Source organism: Rhipicephalus sanguineus, chromosome 4 (genome assembly GCF_013339695.2).
Source record: "Rhipicephalus sanguineus isolate Rsan-2018 chromosome 4, BIME_Rsan_1.4, whole genome shotgun sequence".
Classification (NCBI taxonomy): domain Eukaryota; kingdom Metazoa; phylum Arthropoda; class Arachnida; order Ixodida; family Ixodidae; genus Rhipicephalus; species Rhipicephalus sanguineus.
In genome coordinates, this window is record NC_051179.1 from 9,571,628 (window position 1) to 9,598,358 (window position 26,731).

At 46.2% G+C, this 26,731-nt stretch overlaps 1 protein-coding gene across 1 annotated transcript in view; it reads right to left on the minus strand.

Annotated features, from left to right (window-relative positions):
* The window catches only part of LOC119389352 (activated Cdc42 kinase-like), a 139,693-nt gene that overhangs the window by 68,891 nt on the left and 44,071 nt on the right, over nucleotides 1-26,731 (minus strand). The window contains exons 3-4 of the mRNA XM_037656573.2: nucleotides 11,504-11,713; nucleotides 9,254-9,403 (exon numbers count right to left, since the gene is read on the minus strand). Coding sequence (XP_037512501.1) covers nucleotides 9,254-9,403; nucleotides 11,504-11,713 — 360 coding nt within the window. The remainder of the gene's footprint in view (nucleotides 1-9,253; nucleotides 9,404-11,503; nucleotides 11,714-26,731) is intronic.

Consider the following 26,731-nt stretch of genomic DNA (forward strand, 5'->3'; position numbering starts at 1 on the left):
CAACCACTGATAACTTGAATTTGGAGATACGGGATCGTAAGGCGCCAAGTAGAGCACCAATTGTACGAGATATTGGTGTTAAAGAGCATTGACACCTAGGTCGAAAAAGCTAATTATATGCTAATGGACTCATGAGTCTACTCACTCAGACTCGCTCAGACGCAGATAACTGCAAAATATATTCTATGAGTGAGTCTGAGTGAACTCCACACTTTTTGCCAATCTATGCCAGTGACTTCATGTGGTGGGGACATATGCAAGTAGTATAGACCTTATGCAAAATGTGCTGCCATCTAGCGGCCACCGTGTGCATTTCCACCATGTTGAAGGCTAAGCGCGCTAGCATGTGCACACATGGAGCGTGCGTATTAACGTGTGGCGGCTGACAGGAACGGCAATGCTGACATAATTTCGTGTGCGGTGTTGCTCAGATTGAAAAAATTGGGATGCTGAAAAAAAGGTTTGCAGGAAACTAACCCTTATGTTATTAGATTTACTCACGTCCGATGAGAAGCAGAAGGCTGTTCCACTGCTCCGGATGCTGCATACGACTAATGCTGCGTTTATGTTCACCGTTCTTAATAGATGCGGTATTCGACAGCATCGGCGCTCATCAGAGAACACTGTTTCGTGTCCTACCAGAACGAGACAGTTTTCGTGCCGTGCGCTTGCAGGCACAGACAAACCAGCTATGTGTACTAGCTTCAAAGCTGCATCGCGGCTACTTGCGCATGCCTGCACTGCTGTTGATGTCATTGCTTTGTTTATTACAGTGCGATAACAATTACACGTTATACCGGTGTGACACGGACACTTTTGATCGCGAACAGCACCAATCCGGATCGGATTTACTGATCACGATCAATGATGATCGCTGCTACACGGTCAAAACTAACCTGTGTCGCACTTGGTGCACATGTCTGTCAAATTGTGATCTGGAAACCATATCGCGATGTGCTGATCACGATCGGCTTAATCCCAATAGGGCATAATCGCGATAAAAAGTGACCGTGTAGCAACACCTCATCCGGATTGAGCCTTCTCCGTAGCGGTCCTGATCGCGATCGAAAGTGTGCATGTGTTAGACAGGCAGCTCGTGCATGTCAATTCTCAGCGAATGGACCGATTGTGCTGGAGCGTGTTGTTTGTAGTTTGTTTTCGATGGCGGAGTTTAACAAGGCAGCATTTGGTGGAATGCTTCGTGCGCACTTGCATGAGGACTTTCTCGTTTACCGTCATCGATGAGCCTATAGTCGTGTCGCGTGCTAAGGCCTCTTCCACACCATCTTACACTACATGCAGAACATTCAGATAGCTAGCAACGCTTTATCTGCTACATTGAAAATAGAGAGACAACATTTACAACCTAGCACATACCTTCATTCTCATCGACAGCAGGCCTACATGTGACTCAGTGACAAATTTGTACCTTCGTTCTCGTTGTGAGGCAGTTCTCTAGAAGTAATAACTGTAAGCGCAGTGACTAGGAAATGCCGGTAATGTATACAGGTCCTTACACACTCGTCTGACATTTGTGGGAATTCAGGCGTCCGCGCCAGTGGCTCGACGCCATCTTCCCTTGGAGAATTCTCGTGTCCCTCTCCTCTCGACCGGACGGGTGGCAGCTAGTCGTAAATCGCTGTCACTTTGCTGCCACCCCGCCCTCGAAGGTTAAACACGGTGGCCGATTGGCCCAATTTTGGCGGGATTTGGACCTGGCTCGCGCTCGCCTAGAAGCGGCGGGCGCGCGACCAGGTTCGAGAGAGACCACTTGGGGACCTTGAAGGGTGCGTACGCGTTTTGGCCGCTCCGGCCGGCGGCGATCCTGTGTTTCTTGTTCTTCGCCGCCGGCCGGCAGTTACGTTGTTTTGTCGGGGCTCCGGCCTCAGCGGGCGCGCGCCACCCTCCGCGGTCTCGAAGTCCTGAGGCAGCACCTCGCGATCGTGCACCGTATGCTCCTTTTAAGTGTTTCTTCTGTTTCTTCTGCTCTGGGGTGCGAGATCGCCGGGAGCGCTGGCCGAGGGGTAGGTCGGCTCTCCAAACTTGCTTCTTTGTTGGTTTGTTTTGTGGGTGTGCCATTCGCGGCCACATTTGGTAACAATTGTATTAGCTAATTGGTGTCCTGTGTAACTATCTTACGTGCGATTGGTTGTAACGAATTATTGTTCTCTTGTATTAAAATCCCCCGTAATAAATCACTGATTTGGAGAGTGTCGCCTAGGGTCTCCCTCGCTGCGCGCGACGGCTCGCCGTCCCTTCGCGGTGATGGGCCGAGTTCTCGCGCGCAGCAGTTCGAACAGTACACGACGCGGGACGAACGAGGACGCGGCGGCCTGCATGAAGCTCCCAGTGCTCGAACCCGCGGTGGTGTTAGAGCGACGACACCACACATTTTTATGCTCCGACTGATGACTATCAAAGAAGATAGAAGCAAGAAGTCATAGTAGCGACAGCAGTACAATTCGGACCCAAGCCTCCAACATGGCACCGATTCGGTAGCTTCGTCAAACCTCCAACAGATGGCAGCAATTTTGCATAAAGTCTATTGGACACGAGGCCCACCAACGGAAAACCTGGCACCACCGTCAGCATGACGCGCTAGGCAGGACCAGTGGCTGTGTTGCCTGCTTAAGGAACACCAATGTGTGCTGAAAACGAAATTTTAGAATGCCAGCTGCTCTGTAATACTGAGTAAATGGGGAGGTTTTCCCGCTTCAGCTGTGCACTTGACAACACTTGAAAGCACTGCAATGTATGTCTTTGAAGGCATCTTATATGGTAGGCCAGTGCTCGGTGCCGCAGTGCAGGATGTATGCAACAAAGCCCAGTGTCAGCCTTCACACATGTCTGCAGGGTAAGAAGCTGCGTGAAGCTTGGATTTTCAAACTTAGAAATGGTGAACAGCCATTGGCTACAACACATGCGTGGAAGATTTCTGCTTCGGCAATGTTCGATGAGTAGCAGAAAGCGCTCACTGAGATGCTCGCCCGTGCATGCTGACAGGTTAACACTTTCGTGACCGCACCTATTGCCATCGATAGTATGTTATCGATGACTTCAAGTTCAAGTTTTGGCACTCTCTGAGCGGTTCTGGACAGCTAACGCAATACAAAGGGTAAAATAACATGTCTTTTATCAGTTCTGTTTGCGAGTTTCTTTTTTCCACCACGGGGAGATTTTTAAAGCTCGTTTGCAGTCGGGTAGGTGAGCACTCGTTCTTTCAGACTTCACGTCGACGTTGCTCACGGGTGCTCCACAGAAACAGCGAATTTCGACGGATTCCGATAAATCTGAGCGAGAATCTCTGGATTATGGTAGCAGCAAAGACATGGAAGACGACTTCGATTCGCCAGGCTTCAGTACTGACGGCGAAAATGCATCAAACCTCCCCGGAACATAAGCAGCTATCCGCCGGTAAGTTTAGTCCTCTCCTCGGGTTGTTTTATTGCTGCCGCACGTCGATGTAAACGTATCCGATGCGTACTAAAAATAACAGCTCTCATCTGCAAGGTGTTAACTCCATTCCAGCGGGAGCATTTGGTGCTGGCTGCAGAAAGAGCACAGTTCTCTCCACGAAGACGGCAGGGAGTGGACTTAGACCCAACGCTCCTGTGTGCTGCGCAGCGGTGTCTTCGTGTTGTTTTTCACCGCAGCAGTCGTCAGAGAGATATGCAACCACACAGATAGGTATGCGTGGATGCATACTTTCGAAAAGCCAACTTACAGTGAGAGGGACGGATCCATGGAGGGAGGTTACTGAAAAGAAGATGAGCAAGTTCGTCGCACTTTATGTGTACATGGTAATCACTGAAGTCCCGCTCTTGCACTGGCGCTGGTGTCGACGACACATTTCCAGGCCTTTGTCCACCATCAGTGATGCCACGGAAAAGGTTCAAGGCTTCTTGAGTGTCTCTGATCCGAAGAAGACGACCGTCACATCCCACAAGAAGCTTCACCACATGTCTTCTTTATTGCAACACATGAGCGATTCTTCTATGCTATTTTTTAATCCCGTCGGAACCTTTCAGTGGATGAGAAAATGGTGAAATCTGAAGGTTGGTATGGTATTCGGCAGTGTATAAGAGAGAAAGAGGTCAAATGAGGGTACAAAATGTATTTTTGCATATTTGGAACAGGCTACACTGGTCATCTCAACGAATACACAGGAAAATCGAAAAATACCAGAACTGCAAACTATGCTAGGAAAGTTGAACAGAAAAAAAATTTTTTTTTCGAAACATGTGCAGCCAGCCTTTGTTTCGCCACGTCGAGAAACTGCATCGCGCAGTGGCATGACAGGCACTAGTGCTTATATTCTTGTATTTATGTAAATAATCTTAGTACTTACAGAGCTTATATTTCGACTATTATTCTACGAGGGCTTTGCGTTCAAAACGTACATTTCGATTTCTTTTAATATTTACCCTTTGCAAAGTAGCATTGATGTTTCTATGAATCTTTTTTTCTTTTTGATGCATTTTTCTTTGTTTGATAATTTTTTTATTATATTCGAAATAAATCCGTTGTTTGTAATTAATACTGTTGGAAAGACGAATTCTTCCTGTATCATTTGATACCCTACACTCAGCATTAATTATTTTCTGTGGCAGGAAAAAAATTATTTCCTGGACTAGCCAAAAACAACCGATTTTTCCACGGACACGAAAGTGTTATTAACACCTTTTTCCCGCAAGCTGGCCCATATGTTGCCCACATCCATATGACCCCCAAAAAGGTTGATTCACTCCCATATTCAAGTTGCCCCATCCCAACCTTAATTTCTATGGAGCCGTATGCATTTTTGTCCGAAAGGTGCCACACCTTTTGTGTTATAGACACGATATTGCCACCAAAATTGCTGGAGAACATACCAAAAACGTTGCGCATTAAAACTTTTCATTGCGGTCTCTAAGCTCTGTTTTTACCCTGCTTTGCAGCTACTTGCTGCAATAACCTCTGTTTTTCACTGCGATTCCTAGCTCATGTGGGTCCCTGTCTACTACCATCTTTTGGAGAACTAGTCTGCGAACAATGTGATACTTGTTCGCCTTCGCATTGCACGATTCCACATGTTTCGCCTTGTAGACTAGTTGCTTCTCCTTCTAACAGCAGTCGCAAAGCCTACAGTCTTAAGGGCACAGGGTAAGCCTATATGTTGTGGGGGTGCTATATCACCCTCTGTAAAGGCGCCTGCCGTAACTTGGGCGCGGCCGCTGTGTTTGGAACGCACGTGCTTGGCGTAAGCCGAGGCGTTCGTCCAAGGTCAGTGATGCGCTTTGCTGTAACCCGAGTTTAGCGCGGTGGCGCCGGCATCGCCGCCGCGAATTTAGGCCGGCGCATAGAAACAACAGTGAGTCTCTCTTTTGCGGGTGGCAGCGCGCGAGGATGGACGACGGCCGCGGGATCCGTGGGGGTCGGTACCGCAGCTCGCTTCCCTCGGGCCTTCGTGGTGAGTCGTGCATCTGCGGCGCCGCCTTCGCATTTGTATTGTATTATGTTGTCTTATTTTATGTCTTATGTATGTACTATGTTATATTGTATTGTATGTCTTACATTGTCTAATGTGTGTGGTATATCCTCCTGAAACCTGAGCAAATTTGTGGCCACACAGGTCAAATCAAAACACATTTTTGGAATGCACAGACATGCTGTATTAAACCAGAGAAAAATTGCGTCTGTACGGCAAACAGTTTTTGCACAGCAGTGTGTGCATTATAATGCACACTGGGTCTCAATGCACGGAATATGAACGACACTCGCCTACAACGAAATTTTACATTTGCTCGCGATAAGCACGCTTATTTGTTGTGAAACTGCCTGCGGAAGTTTCGCGCGGATGTGATGCAAAGAACAATGTTGCACATGATGCACCGGAATTTTGTGTGCTGAGCATAGGCGTGCGCAGGGTTCCTCATTTGGCGGAGTGAAGGTTCATCGCAGCGTCCCCCCTACTAATCAATGTACGAGGCAGATTTTGCGCCCCCCCCCCCCTCTTAGGTGACTAGGGGGGTCCACGTATGGGGCAGATTTTGTGTCCCCCCTTTAGGTGACTAGGGGGAGCAGCCGACCCTCCCCCCTGTGCGCACGCTTATTGCGCTGAGAATATCCTGGGTTTTGGCACCTCGAGGAGGATCCCTAGTTCCCAAGCTCTGACATGTGGCTTGCTTGCGCAGTTCTTGGCTCAGCAGGCATGGGTCCAACCTTGGCTTTCAGCAGCTTTTGTGGTGACTCATTAGGGAGCTTTCAAGTAGCGTATGCAAAGCTTTGCGTTGGCTTTTCGCGCAACTGCGCATGCGTCGTACGCTTCCGCTTGCGGGCTCCCGTTAAGTGATGGAAATAGCGGGCCGGAAACGCTAACGCTAACTTAGCGTACACTATTCGAAAACTGCCTATTGTCAAATTCTGCACCACACCTGTCTTCCGGCAACAGGTAATGGGGAAGGGACAGCCTCATCGTATGAGAATTCTAGGTCCGAGGTGTCGTTGATGGTCATTGACTCAAGAACACGTTTCTTTATCACTGATTCCTAGGTAAAACAAATGCCAAAGCTTAATGCCAAAGAGTAACGAACCGCATCAGATTGGCAAACATACGCAGGAAAAAGCAGCCATTGAGACCGAGTGTGCATTATAATGCACATTTGAAGAAAACAGCTTGTCATAACAAATATACTCGCCCTTAGGGTTACATGACGTGTGGAAATTATCCCTAAACCCTTCCTAAGTAGATTTAAACAACAATTGAGAAATATGCCACGATGATTATTGAGCAATTTGTGAATTACATGGACGCCGTGAGCAGAACGTCGAAGACGAGAATGACGCCATGTTTCAAAGCGGGAAAACGGGGCTTCCACTGTAGTATGCTTCTTGTATTGCTGACCAGATGGCACCACATGATAGAGCATGCGATTGCACCAAGAATGTTGGCTCTAATAGTGGCGCGAATTTAGAAAACCGGGAAAAAACAAATGTGCATTTTTATGCACGCGGGGTCCGAAGAGGATATGTTCCCCTGTATTCATTGTCAGCGCATTGTCTAGCGTGTTAGTTACGTGTTACTAATTCGGCCGGCGAGCTCGCTATATAATGTAAAGAAGTGTTTAATAAACCTCTATGTTTTGTTGCCCGACCGCGTGAACTGTGTCCGTGTGTCCCGAGGGCGGCGGCAGCGGTATATCGCTCAGACCCCACAACGTCCCATGCATTTTTTACCATGTTGAGGAACCATTTTCTCAGTAATTAAGAGGGCCATCCACATAATACATATATCATTTCTTCCAAATTGTGTGCTCCTTTAACTTAACCAGATTCGTTAAAACCTGACTAATATTACTATTTGGTGAATTTATTACCACTAGGGCCTAAATTTTGAGTTAATCTGCATCTTTCAAAATTTGTAGCACAAAAACTGTGAAGTGCATAATTTCAATTCTGGTACAGTATGCAGTTATGCACAATACAAGGAAAAATATCCGACTAGTCACCTTGCAGATTACAAGGAAAATATTCGACTGTGGTGAACACTTTTTTTTGTTGTTCGAAGTTACCGCAACCTATAAGAAGTGTATGCTGTAAGAAGTGTGTGTTCATGCTGTCAAATCACATTGCCCGATAATCGACTCCTTCCTCACCTGTACTTATGACTATGTACTTTAGATTATTTTGTAATTTTTTGCTTGTATTGTGTAATTGATGTCGCTCATTGTAGATGAAATTCTGATTCTTAAAACTCAATCACGTTACCTATGCCATCTCCACTACCTGCTGCCGCCACATAGCACCGGGGGCTAAAAGCTTCTCAAGCTGCCTATAGCAGCTTTTAAGCCTGCCATTGTGTAATGACGTTTACAATGGAAACAAATAAATAAATAAATAAATAAAGTAATGGTACCTAAGGAATAATAAACATGGTTTTGAGATAATAGAGTTTAAAGTGAGAAAACAGCTGAAAAGTGAACATCTTTTGCCACAAACACCGTTCAACTGTTTTATTTAGTAGCTACGAGTTTGGTAATAATTTCCAAAGTCATTTTTTCACTTTTGATCCTGTCGTCTTGCTTGCCTTGCTTCTTTTGTGAGCTGTGATGCAGCCCTATCCGCAATGTATTGTCGATAGTGGTAAACTTCTTTAAGCAAACTGGCTGTTTTGGCCAGGCTTCAATCCTAATGATTTCATAATTTTGGCATATGCGATACTGCCACCATTAAGCAAAAGAACAGCATCCAATGTCATAATCCTTAAGACCGTGAGGCCTAAACAAAGCAAAGACTCTGCGACGCAATTCCAATTAGCTCAACACTTCCACCGCACAGTTTGCATGCGCAATTCTAATTGCATCACAATATTAATGTCCATTAGAGCATACTCGTTGTCAACCTGCATGCAATTCGCCTCAAAGGACACTTAAAAGGCTTTAGAGGTTTGACAATGAAGAGCTTGCTGGTTCAGTCAGGGGCGCAACAGCCGAAATAGGATTTGGAGCAATTTTTGGAGCAGCAAAATGTTGCTTTTGGAGCACGAGAATCCAAATTTGGAGCAGGTTACAGAAAAAAAGAACTCCATTTTTAGCACGAAATCCCAAATTTGGAGCAGTATAACAAATAAGGCTTACTTTAGGAAAGAAAAGTATATGTAAAAACTCTTTAAGATCAGCTAACTCGTGCGCGGTGCAAGTGAGCACTGCTATTTCAATAAAAGCAGTCTGTTGAACAACACCACAGTGCAAACAGCATCGAAGTCCCCATTAGCATTTGCAGCGCCTGTCAAACCATACGACAGGCGCTGCATATGCTATTATGAATCTGCCAACCTGGAGACCTCAAAATTCGGGAGATTCGTAAAGCAGGGGCGAGCGGGGGTGGCGAAAAAAGAAAGGCGTACGTTTTTGTTTATTCTTTTGTCAGGGCTGCAGGAACGTCATACGCAACTCTGAATGATTGCCAGAATTCATTTAGAAAATGAAAATTCATTTATTTAATAGACATTTGTTCATTTTCTTGATACTTTCGATAATTCGTCATTCAGTTAGTTAATTCAGACATTTTTTCCAGTCCTGTGAAATCCGAATTAACGAGCTTTTACAGTAGTTGTGCCACTGTGCATACAACCATGTCATCACTTATTACAAAAACAAGTTAAGGCCATATATTGTGGGTGCTTCATAAACAATTATGAATTGCCACATACCGTCACACATGCATGTACCAACCAAGTGCTGAGCATTAGTACAAGGATGCCTGTTCCACTCACCAGCATGAGAGAAACGCTGTCCAAAACGACTCCATAGAGCCGGACAATGTGCTCATGGTCGATGGTATGCATGATAACAGCTTCTTTCAGGAACTCCATAGGGTTGTTTTGCATCTGATCCTTGCTCAGGCACTTGATGGCAACCTGGATCTGCAGGTAAGTCAAGCATGTTACAGTTTTCTAAAGCCAACTAACAGAATGCAATCTTGGCACCAAAAAGACAAAAAGGCCTGCTGCTGGGGTGATTGGTGCTTAGTTACCACGATATGAATGACACTAATGCCGCACTATCGGGATAATGATTAGAGCACTGATTCCTTTCATCAAGAGGGTACTGTGGTACCTATCTGATGCAACCTGCATAAACTGGATCACTAAGCCTAATAGTGAGCCCTTGACAATGACAATGAAATAACAACGAAAACCACCATGGAACAGCTGCGAACATCAGAAAGTGTTGTTATTATAGAATGCCACTAGAACAAGGGTGCTTTATCAGTAACAACATGTCAAATGTGCAAAACTGATAACTGATATGGCCACTGCAATACATGAACACCGACTTGTTGCTTCAAAGGGCATTTCAGATACATTCTAGTAACTTTACACCAAAATTGTCACAATGAATAACAAACACTTCATCTGGGAAAGCCGACCATTTGCCAGATACTAAGTGAAATTCATAAATATGAAAGCTTCACAACACGACAGTACTGAAACTACTGACTCCTCAGCAAAATTAGCAATGGTAAAAATAATGCTGCATTGATTGGAAAACTTTAGACAAAAGCAATGAGTTCTTGCGAAGGGTCCATCAAAGATTTTGTTTATCTTCTGCTTGATGATAACGTTACATCCACCTGATTCTGATAACGCTTAAAATTTAATGGTCTTGTCCTTTGTCCTTTTGTTTTGTGTTCACCGGGTATTTGCTGCTGCACGCTACATGATAATGCGGTGCCAACAAGCTTACAAATGCTGCAGGAGGTCTCTGCCATCGCCTCCATTTGGAAACACACTTGCCTTCTGCATTCTTAAAGAAGCCATAGGAATAACAGGAAAAATAATTAGTAACTACTGAAGCATGCTGACTCACAGACAACATGTGTGAATGTGCCATGACACTGGCCAGTAAATATTACATTATTGGACATGTGGGCAGAATATAGAATGAAAAAACAGCAAACTGGATAGGTGCATGGGTAAGGAAATAAAGTGTGAAAATACTATATCAGGTAGGAAGAACCAAACGAATTCAAAGAATTGGGAACTACTTCTCTAACCCATATTCAAATTCCAGGAACAGCAGCAGAAGGCTTGCCAATGAGGATATTCGTTCATATCATGCAGAAATATTGCAGATACTATGCTCAGAATGTTTGTTAGCATGTACAATTATCCAGCCATAGTTACTCCATTGGAGGACTTGGCTTTTCAAGTCACAAAGTTTGCACATTGGAAACGAACTTAATTCCCGAGGGAAACAAACATAGATTGCTCAGTGTGGCTTGTTCACTAGGTAGGCATGATTCTCACATAGACTGCTCAGTGGCAATCATGTCTACATAGTATGAATATGCTTAGCGGCACAAAAACACTCAAAATATAAAACAAAGGTCGCATGACCTTCCTCTCAAGGGAACCGCAATTTGAGCAAGAGTCAAGGTTATATACCTCAGGCAAAATGCATTGCTTTAAACGTCGCTGACCACGGCATAAGACTTCAATTAATCATTCAATACGGAACGCACAATGCTGTGGCAAGAAAAAAGGAGAAGGCAGTGTTCATCACATGCAAGTCCTGTGAAGGTGACACAGTCCCACAGCTCCAGTGCGCGAGAAGGAAGGGGAAGATAATGCCTGTTGAGAGAAGCTTGCTTCCTGGCAGGATTCAATTTCTACAATTCAATTTCTTCTACCCCAGCAATAATGAATGAATATGAAAAATTCTTTTGGCAAAAAAACTGTTCATGTCTGAGTAATGAACAGTTGCAATGAAGCCTGGATAGTGGCCCTTGGAAGACAGGAGGGTCCGCGAAGCTGTCATTGCATGCATGAAACTGTATAATTTAAAATTATTTTGTGGCAAAGCTAACCACAGCTTTGACAACTTTGTGTGTTTTGCACATTTTGATTATGTACACCTAAGGAAGCACTGCTGCGGTTACTCCGAGCATGACCACATCTGCCTTTCTGCCTGGTACCTTGCCATTTCCAAATGTCCATTGATAAACAGCTTATAATGCTCACCCTGTCTCCCTCTTCATTGGTCCAGACCCCTTGCTGGACAACACCAAACTCGCCAATGCCCAGCTCTTTGTTGATGACAATGCTGTCTGCAGGAATGATGTGCTTGCTGGGAACACGAACCTGCGACGACGAGGAACCCTTGTCTGTGCTAGTGTCAAGCAACAGCACTGACGACTGATCCATGTCATCCTTGGCCTTGGGGAGAATCATCTGCACAATGCAAGACATAGCTATAGTTAATTCTTGCATAAACTCGAGCCCTAAAAAACTGCAATGAGCAATGCAGTGATGGAAGCGACATTTTGAGTACCGGAGCAGATGCCAAAATATTCCGAACGACTCCTGGAGTTTAAAGCAATATTTAAGCATATATCATACATATTATATTTATTATTAAATACATTACAGATACAATAATCACTGCAAATTGCAAAAGAACAAATTATTAAGCAGATGGATGGTCACTGAACACTTAGTCAAATGAGCTGAGCAGAACTAAGCTGAGCACCATATTACAGTAAAACCTCGGTGATATGGATCTCACGGGATCACCAAAAATATTCATATCATCCGAAATTCGTATCACCAGAAAGTATGGAAAATCAGCATGCGACAAAAGAAAGCTGGCGCACATTTTCAGTTATTGTTTTTCAGGGCTGCAGCAAAGTCACGAATAGCTCTGAATGATTACCACTGAAGTTTTTTTTAAACGTCAACAATCATACCTACACTCGTAAATATACGGCCCATGCGCGCGTGTGTAATTATTGAACCAGGTGTGTTGTGACCTGCGACAGCTAGTAGCCCCTTCCAAACCTCAGTATGCTTTTCCATGTGACACCAGAGTAGTGCGACGAAAGTGACTTAAGGAGCGCTTTGACGCAATAGATGAAGGCCAGAAAATTTCATCTTAACACCTATAGCGCGCCGAAGGGACAGGAACACAAAGATACAACGTGGAAGAATTGATGCCTGGGCAAGTTGGAATTGGTTATGCATGTTCGAAACGGGTGGCGCAAAAACAAGAGACAAAGGAAAGATTACACACCACGAGCGCCTTCTCACAACTAACTTTATTAGAAAGAACATACACTATTTAAATCTTCACCAAGTACCACGTGCTCTTACATCATTGATAGCCGACAGGATACATAGACATATGTGTTGCTGTAAAGATTAGAAACGGTTACGAAACGATGATCACATCTACACTTTTTTTTTTTCTCTTATGTGATGAAACGATTGAGGAAACAAATTTCGTCGTCATGCAATGCGATTGATGGCATGCTTACACATAGATTGCCTTTTTTGTTAATGTGATGAGCCTCAACAATTTCTCTAGTAGCTTGATTGTTATGCCTGAAAATGCATATGGTGTCATGAAAGTTGAGGGTGCATCCGCGTTGTGCACAGTGTCGAGCAACGTGCGAATACGCATTGCCGTCCAATGAACGCCTGTGTTCGGACAGCCTTACATTGAGGCAATGGCCAGTTTGCCCAATGTAAACATGACCGCAGGAAAAAGGAAGCTGGTATACAACTCCCGTTGTGCAAGACACAAACGGTGACGTGTGCCTTACAGTGCAGCGTTTTTTTGTCACACCTGAACTTTTTATCACCGAGGTTTCACCGAGGTTGAGTTGTTAGTCGGCGTTTGTGGTGTCCTGACTTCTTTCTTGTGTCCGTGTTTGCACACCCTGTCTTTTTAGAATGAATACTTACCAACTAGCTCAGCTCTCTGTTATTCTAAGCCACGTTGTATCTTTGTGTTCTTGTCCCTTCTGTGCGTTATAGGTGTTAAGATGGATTACCAACATGCCCAAGCTCACGTTCTTTCAAGAAAATTTCAGAACAGCGGTTTTATGTTAGTATTTTCTTATTGCGGTGGTGTTGGGGATGTTTTTCGAGAGATCCTCGAAATGTTTTTCGGGTGTTTTTCGAAAGATTCTTCTTTCGGTCCTCGTCCGCCTTTCATAGGATGTCTGATGCACAAGGACATTGCTTGCATGGAGGGCATGACATGTAATCTAAATGCGAAAACACACGGAGGCACATTAGGGCCTCCATGATTCGCGCACACAATCTCGGAGGCTACGACGGGTCACTGAATGTTTATTGTGATCATTGCGTAAGAAAAGTATTTTTCTTACACCGTGTTTCTGGCGAATTGGTGGCGCGGCGTGCATGCCCTCGCTTGCGTTTCTGCGCTCGCACGTGCTTGGAGCATCTTCCGCGACATTGCGGACAGCAGCTCTTCGTACCTGCGCGGTAGCGTACGTTTGTATCAAATGTCGCGGGGTGATGCTCCATTACATTGCAGGCCAATGGGCCTTGGCCGGGACCAAAGAAAAATTCGTAGCAGGCCGAAATTCGTATGAGTCGTGATTGTATCACCGAGGTTTCACTGTATAAAACTAACCACAATCACATATAACTGTCACCAAAGCAGCAGTTCAAAATTGGTACGAGGTCAGAACAATCTGTTACTTTCATATTTTACCAAAATAGCCTACAAGGAAAATTTCAAAAAGCAGCTAAATGAGCTATACACTCATAATGCCAATTCTTGCAGCATAAATGAAGTCAAAGCTGATAAAGTGATAAATGTAATCACAGCAGCTAGTAATCAGTATGATATCGAACTCATCTCACACACATTTCACCAACATAGTCTGCTTGCCACGAACAAATATATAGCTAAATCAGATATATATCGACAATGCCAGTACTTGTCACATGGTCAATACACTAGCATGCAGCTAGAATACAAGCTCCATACTAGATGATAGTAGTATACAACTTGTTTTTTGGTTTCGTTTAGGCTCACTGGATGGTCACACAATTAAAGTTCATTGTCTTTAGCTTCCCAGTGCCATTTCAGAGCAGCTTTGGAGCAGTTAATAATGAAAATTGCAGTTTGAAGCAGCATGTAGCAGCATTTTTCATTTGGAGCAGTTTGGAGCACCACTTCCATCACTGGCAATGGCAACCAATTAGCATCCAAGCACTTGAAGCAATGAAGACAGCAGCAAGTTTGCCTTTTGGATGTCTTTCAGTCCATTTTTCTTCTCTTGCATGTAGCTGTGGACTTTTGCTCTCTTTTTGCTTCTCACACGAACTTGGAAGTTTGTACAACTAGACCAATTTCTTTCAATTGTTCTAGATCAACATGCTACAGGCACTCTCAACTAAAATTGCATTTAATATTCACATTTCCCTAAAAAAAAATAAGAGAGTGGACCCAACTTAGTCCTTCGGTTACTAACACTTCACCTTGAAATATGTTCTTAGCCATGGAGGAAATTAGTGTACACCATCCAGCAAAAGCTTGCGGGACCAAAATTTTCATGAAAGCCATATTCTCACTTTGTCTGCGAGCACAGCCTCCAATCAAATGCACCAGCCTGCAGTAGTTCTCGTGACCTATACACTTAGCCACTAGATTGGAACATTCATGCACTGACAGCAGAAATTCACATTTACAGTGGAGCCCATTTCCCATAAACTTTTGCCACTGGCTGTAAATGCTGAGCTGTTTCTGTGAAAATATTTTTGAACCTGCATTTTTTTTTTTCCTAGTAACCCCCGTATCCTGAATTTGTGCGTCAATAACCTGACTGCATCATTACATATCCTGCCACAGCAATTGTTTTGGTTTGTAGTTTTTCTCATATAATGTGCATTCAGAGTCACCAGTTCAGCTTACAATAAGCGGATCTGGGCTCCTTTTTTCGCCGAATCGCCCGTAGAATTTCCATTTGCTGGTCATGTTTTTTGGGTGTATTCACGATTTTCGTGCAAATATAGTTATTTTAGTGCACATCACATTTACTAATAGCGCATTTGTCGATGACTGCATAGGTGAGCATTAAAATCAAGCTTACGTTCAATAACGTTATTGCACTGAACAGAGTGGATGCTACCCTGAGGACTGTATTAAAATGTAAGTATGTGCTTTTGTTCATACTTGCACACAGTTTCACTGTACAAAATATTATTTTCTTGCCTGCCCTTCGCGTCGATTCACTTTTTCATTGTAGTTAAAAGATGTTTTAAAGGGTCCCTGCAACACTTTTTCAAGTAACAATTGAATGTTACCGGAAGGAATAAGGTGCCAACAAGATGAACACAAGAAGTGACACGGATGAAGGCCTACTAACAACTGATTTTTAAATCAGTTGTTAGTAGGCGTCGCCTACTAACAACGTAGTAGGCGTCGGGTTGGGCCAGTGTACTGGTGGCGCTGCGGTGACACACAGTGGCCTGGCGACGGCGAACGGGAAGGTTGTCGGGGTGTCCACTGCACTCCTGCGAAGTAGTCGGCGATGTCGCATGGTCGTTCACCCCTCTGTGGACGCTGTGCATCAATGGCGAACCCACGCAGCCCATCTGTCGGTACTGGCAGCGGCGGTAGGTGTGGCCAGCTTCTCCGCAATGGTAGCGGAGTGGCGGTGGTCGGGGGCGCGCCAAACGTCGGTCTTCCTCAGGGTGTAGTGCTGGCCGTCTGGCGGATGGTATGACGTCGGTGGTGCCTGGCGGCGGAACTGCTGCGGCGGCGCGGCATCTTGACGTGGGCGAGGAGGAGTGGTGTTGCGTCGGGCTGCAGCAGCTCATTGCTTGCAGCTGCAGCTGTGCTGACTCGGGGATGCCCAGTGACTGCTGGATTTCCTCTTGGACGATGTCTGCAATCGATGCATCTTGTGGCAGGCACGACGGGAACATTCGACGAAGTTCTTCACGCACTACAGCCCTTATGGTCTCGCGCAGATTGTCGGAGCCAACAGCTTGAACCGCTGCACTGTCTTGGATAAAGCGGTGGTTGTATTGCCGGGTGCGCATTTCCAACATGCTCTCGATTGTTGTGGCCTCGGAGACAAATTCCTGGACTGTCTTGGGTGGGTTCCGCATCAGTCACGCGAAGAGCTCTTGCCTTACTCCTCGCATGAGGAAAAGGACCTTCTCCTCGGTCATGTTAGAGTCGGTGTGGCGGAAGAGTCTGGTCATTTCTTCCGCGAAGATTGTCACCTTTTCATTTGGGAGCTGGACCCGTGTTTCCAGTAATGCGGCGGCCCTTTCTTTTCGCACGACGCTTGTGAATGCCGCGAGGAAGCTGGTCCGGAAGATGTCCCATGTTGTCAGGGTAGATTCCCTGTTCTCGAACCAGGTCCTAGCGCTGTCTTCCAACGCAAAGTACACATAGCGTAACTTGTCGTTGATGTCCCAGTTATTAAAGGCCGCAGTCCTCTCGTAAGACTCGAGCCACACTTCTGGGTCCTCACATGATGATCCCCGAAAGATCGGCAGCTCCCTTGGCTGCTGCATCACGATCGCAGGCGGTGGCGCAGTGGCTGTCATCGTTGCCACAGTCATGGTCCTGGCCTTGGTTTTCTGAGTCTTGTCGGGTAGAGGCCCGTACTCCAGTGGTAGACCTCGTTGCCTAAGGCTAGCTCGCTGATCATGGTTGGTGTCGATGTCTTCTCTGCGCTGTGGGGTGGGTTCACGGCTTGACGGGGGTGTCTGGAACATGAACGAACAGAACCTCCACCAGATGTCACGGGGTTGTGATGTCAACGAAGACAGCAGTCGGCGCGTTCAAGATGAAACTCTTTATTTGGCTGAACTTGTGGCCGGGAAATGAAAACTCAAACTACACCAATACATGCTGTACACTGATAGCAGCGAACAGGGCGTCGGCTGTCAAAAAACTGCTCAGCGTTAAGGCATTTATACATGTGACATCGAACATTCCAGCCTTATCGCTGGTGGCCACGTTAGTTCCAGAAAAGACTCTGCTGTTCGCGTTTCCGCGCTCAAGTCTAACAGATCACCCCAAGGAAATCTGGAACGTTCCCAGACATTCTGGCGCGGTCTGCGCAAGGCAGTAGTAACACGTGTAAGGGGGCGTTAACATAAAGCATAGAAAGAAAGGAGCGCGTGTGGCAATAAAAATCTGTATAACACGAAAGTAGAACGTGTCTTTCAGGCCCGTAGCCAGGAATTTTTTTTGGGGGGGGGGGGGGGGGGGGGGGGGGGGGAGGGAGGCCACTTGCTGAAAACCTTGACATTTTGAGAAAAACACCTATTTTCATTATTTTTGGCAAAACATGTACTTCACCAAAATCTCAGGGGGGGGGGGGGCAAGGGTCCACCCCTGGCCACAGGCCTGGTGTCTTTACAGACGTCATTGAATGTTTACTGTATATTGTTATAACAGAGTTTGCAGAATTATTATTGGTGTTTGGCAGCTATAGCACCAATGAATGTGGATACACCCACGTTGACGCTAGGTGGCACATCTCCATCCGAACGACTAAAGTTCATGATCAATGATTAACCAATCCTTTGTGGTAGCTATAGTAGTTAGCGGTGAGAGCGTAATCAGAGGAAGCGGTGTGACAGTCAGAAGAGCATCACTGATTAGACGCAGAACTTGAGCTAAGGCCACCATCCCGTCGCATATTAATTAAGCAGTTATTGAACACCACGGCGGGACTAGAGGAAAAAGCAACGCACATTGTGCCTACCCTCTGGCCCGGCCGTGTTTTTTTCTCGGGGCGAGCTTAAGCGGGGAACGCGGTTTTACAGCCAGGCAAGGCAGGTGGGCGTCGCAGAGCTATTTTTAATATGGATGGATGCTATGAGCGAGGCCGAGGCTTGGGCTAAAGTCACCACCTCGCAGTACGTTAAAGGGACACTAAAGAGAAACAATAAATTGGTTTAGATTGATAAAGTGTGCTCGGCGAACTCTTGTGTAGCTTATTTCACCACCATAGGTTTATTATTAGAGGAGAAAACTAAGTTGAAAGTTTCATTTCTAAATTTCGCGCCGAACTTTGTAATTCGTGACATAAAAGGTTTCAAAGAGCATTTAACGTATTGTGGCTCGACGAAATTTTCACAAGCTCGTTATGTCAAGTCTCTGGCCCCCTCAGAGGACAATGTACTTCGATTTAACCGATTAGGAACTACGTAGGCCCAAGCAGGCGCCGTCAAAAATATGTGACGTCACGGCAAATGGTGCGGGAATTCCAAGGTGGCGTCGCCACCTGTATTTTCTTTTTGCGCGTTTTCTCGCTTATTAAGCATCTTCTCGCAGCAAGCGTGGTGTTTTTGGTATCGTGGAAGACTACTTTACTAATGCGAGAAAAATCTGTTTGCTCTTTAGTGTCCCTTTAAAGGGACACTAAAAGCAAATAACAATTTATGTCAGAGTAAAAGCTCAATGTATGACAACTTCTAAAACAGCAATATTATCAACAGCAGTGCCCTACTTACCAAAAAATTAAGCTATATGTATCACATCATGAGCGCCACGAGTGGGACATTTTCGAAGTTATCCCGATGACGTATGAGAATCTGCCTACAATAAATCAGTAGTAATCAAACTAGCAGCAATAAAAAAAGAACCTTCCGTGCTTCAAAAGACGTAATAAAATGGCGTTTGTTCGTTTCCGTTTGATTCATGGAAAAAAGAACCTCTGTGGCGTTGCCATGGGAAACGGCGCGCGTGGTTCAAAGGTTCCGTTTTCGCCGAACTGCCCTTCACCCGGCGCCCTGCTTCGCTCACGCGGTCGCGTCTCAGTGGTAGTTTCGGGATCGCGTACTGCCGCGTGTGCTTTGCGCGCTCGTGAAAGTCGCTCTGACAGAAAGTCAGAGCTTCGATGGCCGTTGTTGCTGCTGTGGGTCCCACTACTTTCGCTCTGCTGCTACTAGTGTCAGCGGCCGCGCAGTAAAGGCGGGCAATGTTGGGCACGGCAGCAGTGACATATGAAAGTCTGGTTTCAGGCGGGTGATTTGAAGTGCGCTAACGCGATGCGGACCACCAAAGCATGATTTTATTTCAAAATAAGCACTTCCTTGGCATAAAAGTAGCACTACGAGGTTTCTGGACCGCTGTTTCAACAATCAACGTCGACTTAAAGGGGTACTGACACAAAATTTCGCGGCCGAGATAGCCTGCTGGATCGATTTCCGTGTACGTGCGTGTACCATCTGCAAAATATCGACAGCGAATAAAGCTTGGAAGGTATTTTATATGAATTTTGAAGTTCGCGTGCACGATCCAGCATCATAGGCCGCACCTGTTGCATTGACACCCTCGGAGGTGACCCGAGGTGACCCCCCTACTTCCCCTACGTAACCGTTGTAGCCGGTACAACAAGTTATGATGACGTCGTAGCCGCCATTTTTGTTTTGACGCGCTCGCCGCTGCGCTGTTGGTGTCTCAAAGAAATCGTCGCCAATAGACGACGATGAGGAGGATGACGACAACGAGGACGATGATGGCGACGACATCGCGCAGCACGTGCGGCAAGCATGCGAATGCGAGGAGACGACGCGAACAGCGCGGAAGTGCGTCACACTTCTGTGTGCTGACGTGATCGAGCGCTGCAGCCGCTAGGTGGTGATAGTTGCACCCGGAGGCTTGTCGTTTTTGAAACCGAAACTGACACTGGTCGGTAATGAGGAGCCTGTAATTAATTATATGTCGCGCGCTGCAGCAAACGATGTGCCGTGTTATGACTAACAGGCCCCCAGCAATACATTACAGCAAAAAAACGCGAGGCCAAAATTTTTGTGTCAGTACCCCTTTAATATTTGCCTTTAGTGTCCCTTTAAGGCATTGACAAAATTGCACTTTTATTGGAAACACGCCGAATGGGGCGGATGCGTAGCAACAACGCATTGCAGGAGGTAATCGGCGAAGCCACGGTCATAATGTATTACTTCAGTTTACCCCTCCCAGATGGCGACAACGCCCCACCGACTGAGCACTGCGAGAGGAAAGTGTAAAAGGCGTGTTTGTAAAGCCTCCACACTGTGTGACCGTGGCGCAGTGGATAGCGTGCCCGGCATCTGCTGTCGCGGACTGACAGGTCATGGGCTCGACTCCCGTTGATGGAACTTTTTCTTTTAATTTTTTCTTTGCCATCTGATCGTGTGCAGTTTTTTAACGTCATTTCCGTGACAGAAATACGTCACTGAAGTCTTGGTGGACCCCAGCATAAAACACTTTCGTGTTAAAATTGCTGAAGTTTTATGTGCCAAAACCTTGACATTATGAGGCACATTGTAGCAGGGGAATCCGGTTTAATTTCGACCACGTGGGGTTCTGTAACGTGCACCTAAATATAAGTACTCGAGTAATATTTCATATTGCCCCCATCTAAATGCAGCTGCCATTACCGAGTATTGAATTCATGCCCTTAAGCTTAGCAGCATGGCACCTTACGAGCTAATCTACCTAGGCGGGTAAAGGGGCCACGACACATACACCCCCTAAAGTTATAATAAACAATAACAAACAATAAAAGGACCCCCATGCACTACAGTTAAACCCAACTATATCGAACTCGGGTAAATTTAATTATCCTTTATATCAAACTGTTTTCGAACACGACAATGTTTTAAAGTCAATGTATAGGAAAACTTTTGTCTACATCGAACAAAAATAGCTGAAACTACAGTTGCCACCAGCCCGGTTCTAGACTGGCCCAGCCGGTTTTTTAGACAGCGAGTAACCCCGCTGAAACATTTCTCGGGCATGCGCACTGGCCCTCAGCCCTGACCGCACACCACATGTGCACACTTCTCCTGGCACCGCCCCTCTGGCCAGTCCACAACCAACAACCTGGACAGTGTGTCGACTGCCGCTCTTGTAGGCAAGATGTTCGCTGCGCGCAGAGTCATTGTGCAGCACGTGGCGAGATTGGCGTCATCGCCTGACTGGGTGCGCGCATTTCCCACACATTTTATAAACAAATTCAGCAATTTCGAATATACTAAATACTTTTCGTCAGTCACAAAAAGTCTCACGCAATTTTCAGCCAATTTCTATCTTGTGCCTATAAAAACTCAAAGTAATTGATTCCTCCAGTTATTCTGATCATTTAACTAGAGCAAAAAATCATCATCAGTAGTTAGTTGCTTGCATCATGAGTGCAAATTCTCTGCCTTCGAAGCAGTGAAAATTATGTCATGTCTGTCACAAAAGACTAGAGATCTCAACCTGAGAATGACAGCTGGCTCCTGGCCGTGAATGACATGTATTAGCATAAGTTTAACCACCTGTATAAGTACCCCCTCCCCCTCCTCCCGCCCCGCCGAGCCAATTATTTTTTTAGTGGTAAGGTGCTAACCCTAGTCGGAACACTGGATATATCAAATATCGGGCAGTGCGAAAAGCCCCAATATGTTAGCTTGAGGTTGGCTTTTCCTCACAGAAAGGGACTTTCCCACATGCATTTGTGAGAGCGAACGGTATGATTCACTGGCGTAGTCGCCCGCCCCACCCTGAAATTTTTAAATTTTGCATGTGTGTGTATATTTGTACCGGGTGTCCCAGCTATCTTCAGCCAAAGGTTAAAAAATACAACATCAGAGACAGGTGAGCGAAATCTTTTTAGAAGAACTTCTTGCTGGGCGAGTTGGTGCGTGTCTGTGGTGGGAATCGTTGCGCATTATATCGGACGAACACAGGAAGAAAAGGACAGAGTAAACGGAAAGAGCGCAATCCGTTTACTCTGTGAAATCAGTTGCAAATTGCTGACAGTCACCTTGCACACTACAGGCACTTTTCTTGTTTTGTAATTAATTTGTTAATTAGGCTTATTTAACCAAATTGCTAAATATTGACTTTGGGCAACAAATGAGACTTGCAAAGTTCAAGAGCGTCTTCAGAAACCCCCATTGCATTACTTGCAATAAAGAAAGTCTCACGTATACCATTTTTTCCATGCTGCAAAGAAAGCCAGAGAAATACAAAAAGAACCACGTGACTAGCGCATTCGCGCGCAGCGAACGTGCTTCTCTCAGACGTGGTTTGAGCGAACGAAATCAGCTGCGGTGGCGACTCGCCGGCTGCGTTGCAGCGGTAGGCCGATAAGTTAACGGTGGTTTCTTGGCCGGCGCTCGCTACAACTTGCGCCGTCACGCGCACGAACTGGCTGACGCGGGCAAAGAAACCACTGGCAACTTATCGGCCTACCGCTGCAACGGAGCTGGCGAGTCGCGGCCGCAGCTAATTTCGTTCGCTCAAACCACGGCTGAGAGCAGCACGTTCAATGCGAGCGAATGCGCATAGTCAACTGCGAGTGAGCGTACGTTCCTGATATTGTCTGCAGTTTAATAGTTCCGTATACCTCCGTAGTCTAATAGTGAAGCACCAGGCGCTAAGCCGGCCCCCATAACGGGAGGCAGAAAATGGCGCCTCTTTCTTCGGATCGCCAGCTAAAGCTAGTAGCTACCCTCAGAGCAGTGCACTAGACCGCAACGACCATCACATATCGTCTTCATTAATAACAGCGCAAGAACAGACGGGACAGGGGAACATAAGCTTACAGGACGAGCGCTGACCAACAACTGATTATTTTAGCACGATAGCGTTCAAAGAGCTCGTTTCGCAGGAACTCCGGTGTCAGCATCGGTGTTGGGGGCGGCGTCGTTGATTGTGAGCGAAACGTCGGCGTTGTCCATGAGTGAAAATTCGAGACAGATGCAAATAACAAATATTCGCTTCGAGTGAGAATCGAACCCAGACCTTCTGCGTGACAAGCGGCTGTTCAACCCAGGAGCTCGGAACTGCTTCTTAAAAGTATGCCATAAGAATGTCATGTAGTGGGAGGAGTCTCCTCAACGCATGTAAAATTGCGTGGCAGAATCGTAGTATCGCCCAGGGCGTCAAAGCATGTGAATTGCGCAACGAATGGGCGGTTTAAAGCTGCCCACCCTTTACAAGGTGTGCAGGTGCGCGAGACACCTTACGGACGCGTCGTGGGTACTTCGCCAATTTGCAAAAGAAAGAATTATGGCGTAGTGGGCACTTCGAAACTACACTCGCAGTAGGCATTCCAGGATAGTTTGAAACTGTCAATGTTACGTGCACAAACGTTCCTTTCTTTGCGGCGCGATTGAAGGCGATGTGACAGGGCCCGATTACGCTTTTGCGTACTACTCTTGAAGGCTAAGCTCAATTCGTCCCCCAAGTTATACACATGCAAAATTGAAAATTTTCGGGGGGGGGGGGGTTGAACCCCCCAACACCCCCTGGCTACGCCCCTGAACCCGAGGCATTTTGAGCGAGCGAGCGTGCGTGCGTCCGACCGCCGCCCGCCCGCTTGTCCGTCCGTCCGTCCATCCATCCATCCATCTATCTATATGTCTCTCTCTCTCTCTCTCTCTCTCTCTATATATATATATATATATATATATATATATATATATATATATATATATATATATATATATATATATATATATATATATATCTGCCTACGAGGTGCCCTCGTAATCGCCTCCTTAGCTTGGTGTGGACCAAAATTGGCATGGAAGAGTAAGAGGTATTGACGAATATGACTGTCTGGAGTGCTATGCAGGATGGCCCGAGTTTCTCGGGCACACGAGTTTGCTCCGAGCTTGCATTACGGCGGTCATAACAGGAAGACAGTGCGGAGCACGCGATAGCAGCGTTGATTAAAACCGGCTACAAGAACAAGCATGGCGTCACAAACGCATGTGCAGCATTTGCGGCGGTTTTGTAAGGAACACTGCGTGCGAACGCGTCAGCGCCGCCACTCAGTCAACATTTTGACAGTGCAGCTAGTGCAGCGACGCCAGCGTGATTGTCGCGCTATCTTTTTGCCAACAGATCATCGCGCCTTCCACGGGCGTGTTAGTGGGCGTTTGTCCTCTTTCGGAAACTTCCTTCATTCCACCTGCAGCATGGAAATTTCCACTCTCGAAGGCAACAAGGGCACACACGCAGCACTCTGTTGCAGCTCGTTTCGCTTCTCTGGAATCAGGCCCGTAGCCAGGGGGGGGGGGGGCGCCCCCCTCCCCGAAATTGTTAAGATACATGGTGTTTTACCGAAAATAAATAATGAAAATGGGCGTTTTTTTCTCAGATAGTCACGACTTTCTCTAGTTTGACGAGACCACCAAACCTTCTCGAACGCCCTTGACATAACACGCCGCGTTCAATCGTAACCAATGGAAAGGAGCGCGCGCTGAGGGATGGATTTCACCTTCTCGTACTCTTAGCTCGTTCAAAAGGGGGTGTCGCCAGAGTAAAAATGGCAAAGACGGCTTCCTGGCACAACACTGTACGTCTTGTAAATGTTCACCCCTTTTTGAGCGCACAGTCACTGTGTATAAACACAGGAATGATCGCACCCGAATGATTGTTGAGGCTGCGCAGATGGCAAGCGAGCATGACATGTGTGTTAGTAAGCCATCCGTAGCCCTGACAAGGAATTAAGTTTCCTAGGAAGCACTGGCGCACGCACGCACTGACCGGTTTGTTTTTTCATGTTTTGTTTTGTTTGTTTTTGACTGCGCAGCGTCCGCCTTAACGTTTTTCGCTTAGTGCATCCTCTGTCACATGTTCATCTTTTGCATTTTGTGCCATATATAAATGCTCGTTTCTGTTTAATAAAATCAGTTGGAAGTTAGCGCCCGTCCTCGTTTTTTCTGTCTGTCCAAGTACCCCGTTCGCGCTATACATTTCGTCCCCATCAGGGGGGGGGGGGGCAAAGGTTCATCGCAGCGCCCCCCCCCCCACCCTACTTAGTCAATGTATGGGGCAGATCTTGCGCCCCCCCCCCCCCCCCCCCCCCTGTGCGCACGCCTATGATAACCACTACATATGTACTCCTACGATAAAGGCGTCAAGTCAGGTTAACGTTTGTGCATGGTTCCATGTCTTGGCTCCGCTTTAGTGCAGTCTAATAAACATTACATTTGTATTCCTATGATTCAGCAAGCTATATTCAAGCGTTGCTCGACCCCGGATGAATACGCTAACGAGAGTTACGTATGATATTGCCACCATTGCACCGTAAAGTGCACTTCGTTTCGATAATATGGCGCATGTGCTCTAACATGAGTGCCCACGTTATGTCAGACCATAAATTACCATTTAAGCGGCAGTGTTGTCGACGTGCCTGGTAAGCCCACGATGTGCACACAACTACTACACTTACAAAAGCACGTTGATCCACCTCGTAACGCTTGGCTCAAAGGCAAAATATGCAGCATATAGAACTACTCGCTGACTGCTTCGCATGGAACCGATTTCCAGAAGCCGTGGGATCTGCCGATTTTTTTAAAATAATTATTATAACAGCAACAAAAAGAAACCAGAAACCTCGAAAAAGTAATGAAAAGAAACTACGCATGCGCACAATTTTTAGATAAGCAACCTCTTCGAATGAAAGGGATGGTGCGCACATGTCAGCGTGCTTCTTGATATGGCTTCCATCATCTCCCTCGTCCTCTGATCCGCACGTTTTTTCTCTTCTCAGCCACGTATATGTGTATGCATGTCTGCAATAAGTATACGACTCCGATTGCGGTATTATGGCAGGCCGGTGCGCACCCACATTTCGCACAGTGCACTCACGCACCGTCCCGTTTGGCCAATGCCCACGCGTCAAGGCATGCTGCAAGCATCATTAGATCTGCAAGGCAAGAACAGCCTTGCGTGTTTGACGCCACATGTCCATCCCTGTTATTTTCACTCTTTTTCTCTCTTTTTTTTTTTTGATGACTAGACAAATCCTCTGTCCCGTCTGTTTTCACGCAGTTAATATGAACGCATACCAGTTAGCCCGTATTTCAACGCTTCCTCGCCTGCAGGTCACTCGGGCCTCGAGTTGGCAACGCACCAGTCACGTGAAGGGAAATCAGTCGTCGAAATAAGAGAGATATGTGGCCTTGGGGCAGAAAGCTGACACGGGACCTGAAAACGGCGCTTGTGCAACGTCTGGCACGAGTGAGATCATTTCATGTGGGCCAGCATCAGAGCAGCGTCTGCGACACACGAGCTGCTCCTTGTGCAAAAGCGGCCTCTCGCAGGCCGTTTGTACAACGAAGCGCGACTGTTTTCGGCATCTTCTGCTGGCAACACACTTGGCGGTATGCCAATTACTTTTTGCTCTAATGAGTAATGCAATGGGTTACTCTCGTGGACCGGGTTGCCGCTACTGCTTAAATGGGTTTGCTGCATTGGTCTACACCCACAATTTCCATCGACATTTCGCGTTCCTTTTATGCAAACACTTCACGTGAAGCGTTCAAAGTCGTCGTCATGTTCAGCACTTTATTACAGCCACCATTCTGTATCGTCCACACGTCAAGGTTTGTAACAAAACATATGATTAGAACCATCTTACTTGCCAGTGAGCGCCTGAAAAGAACAGTAGGCACTTTGAATGGCTACGAAAGAGACAG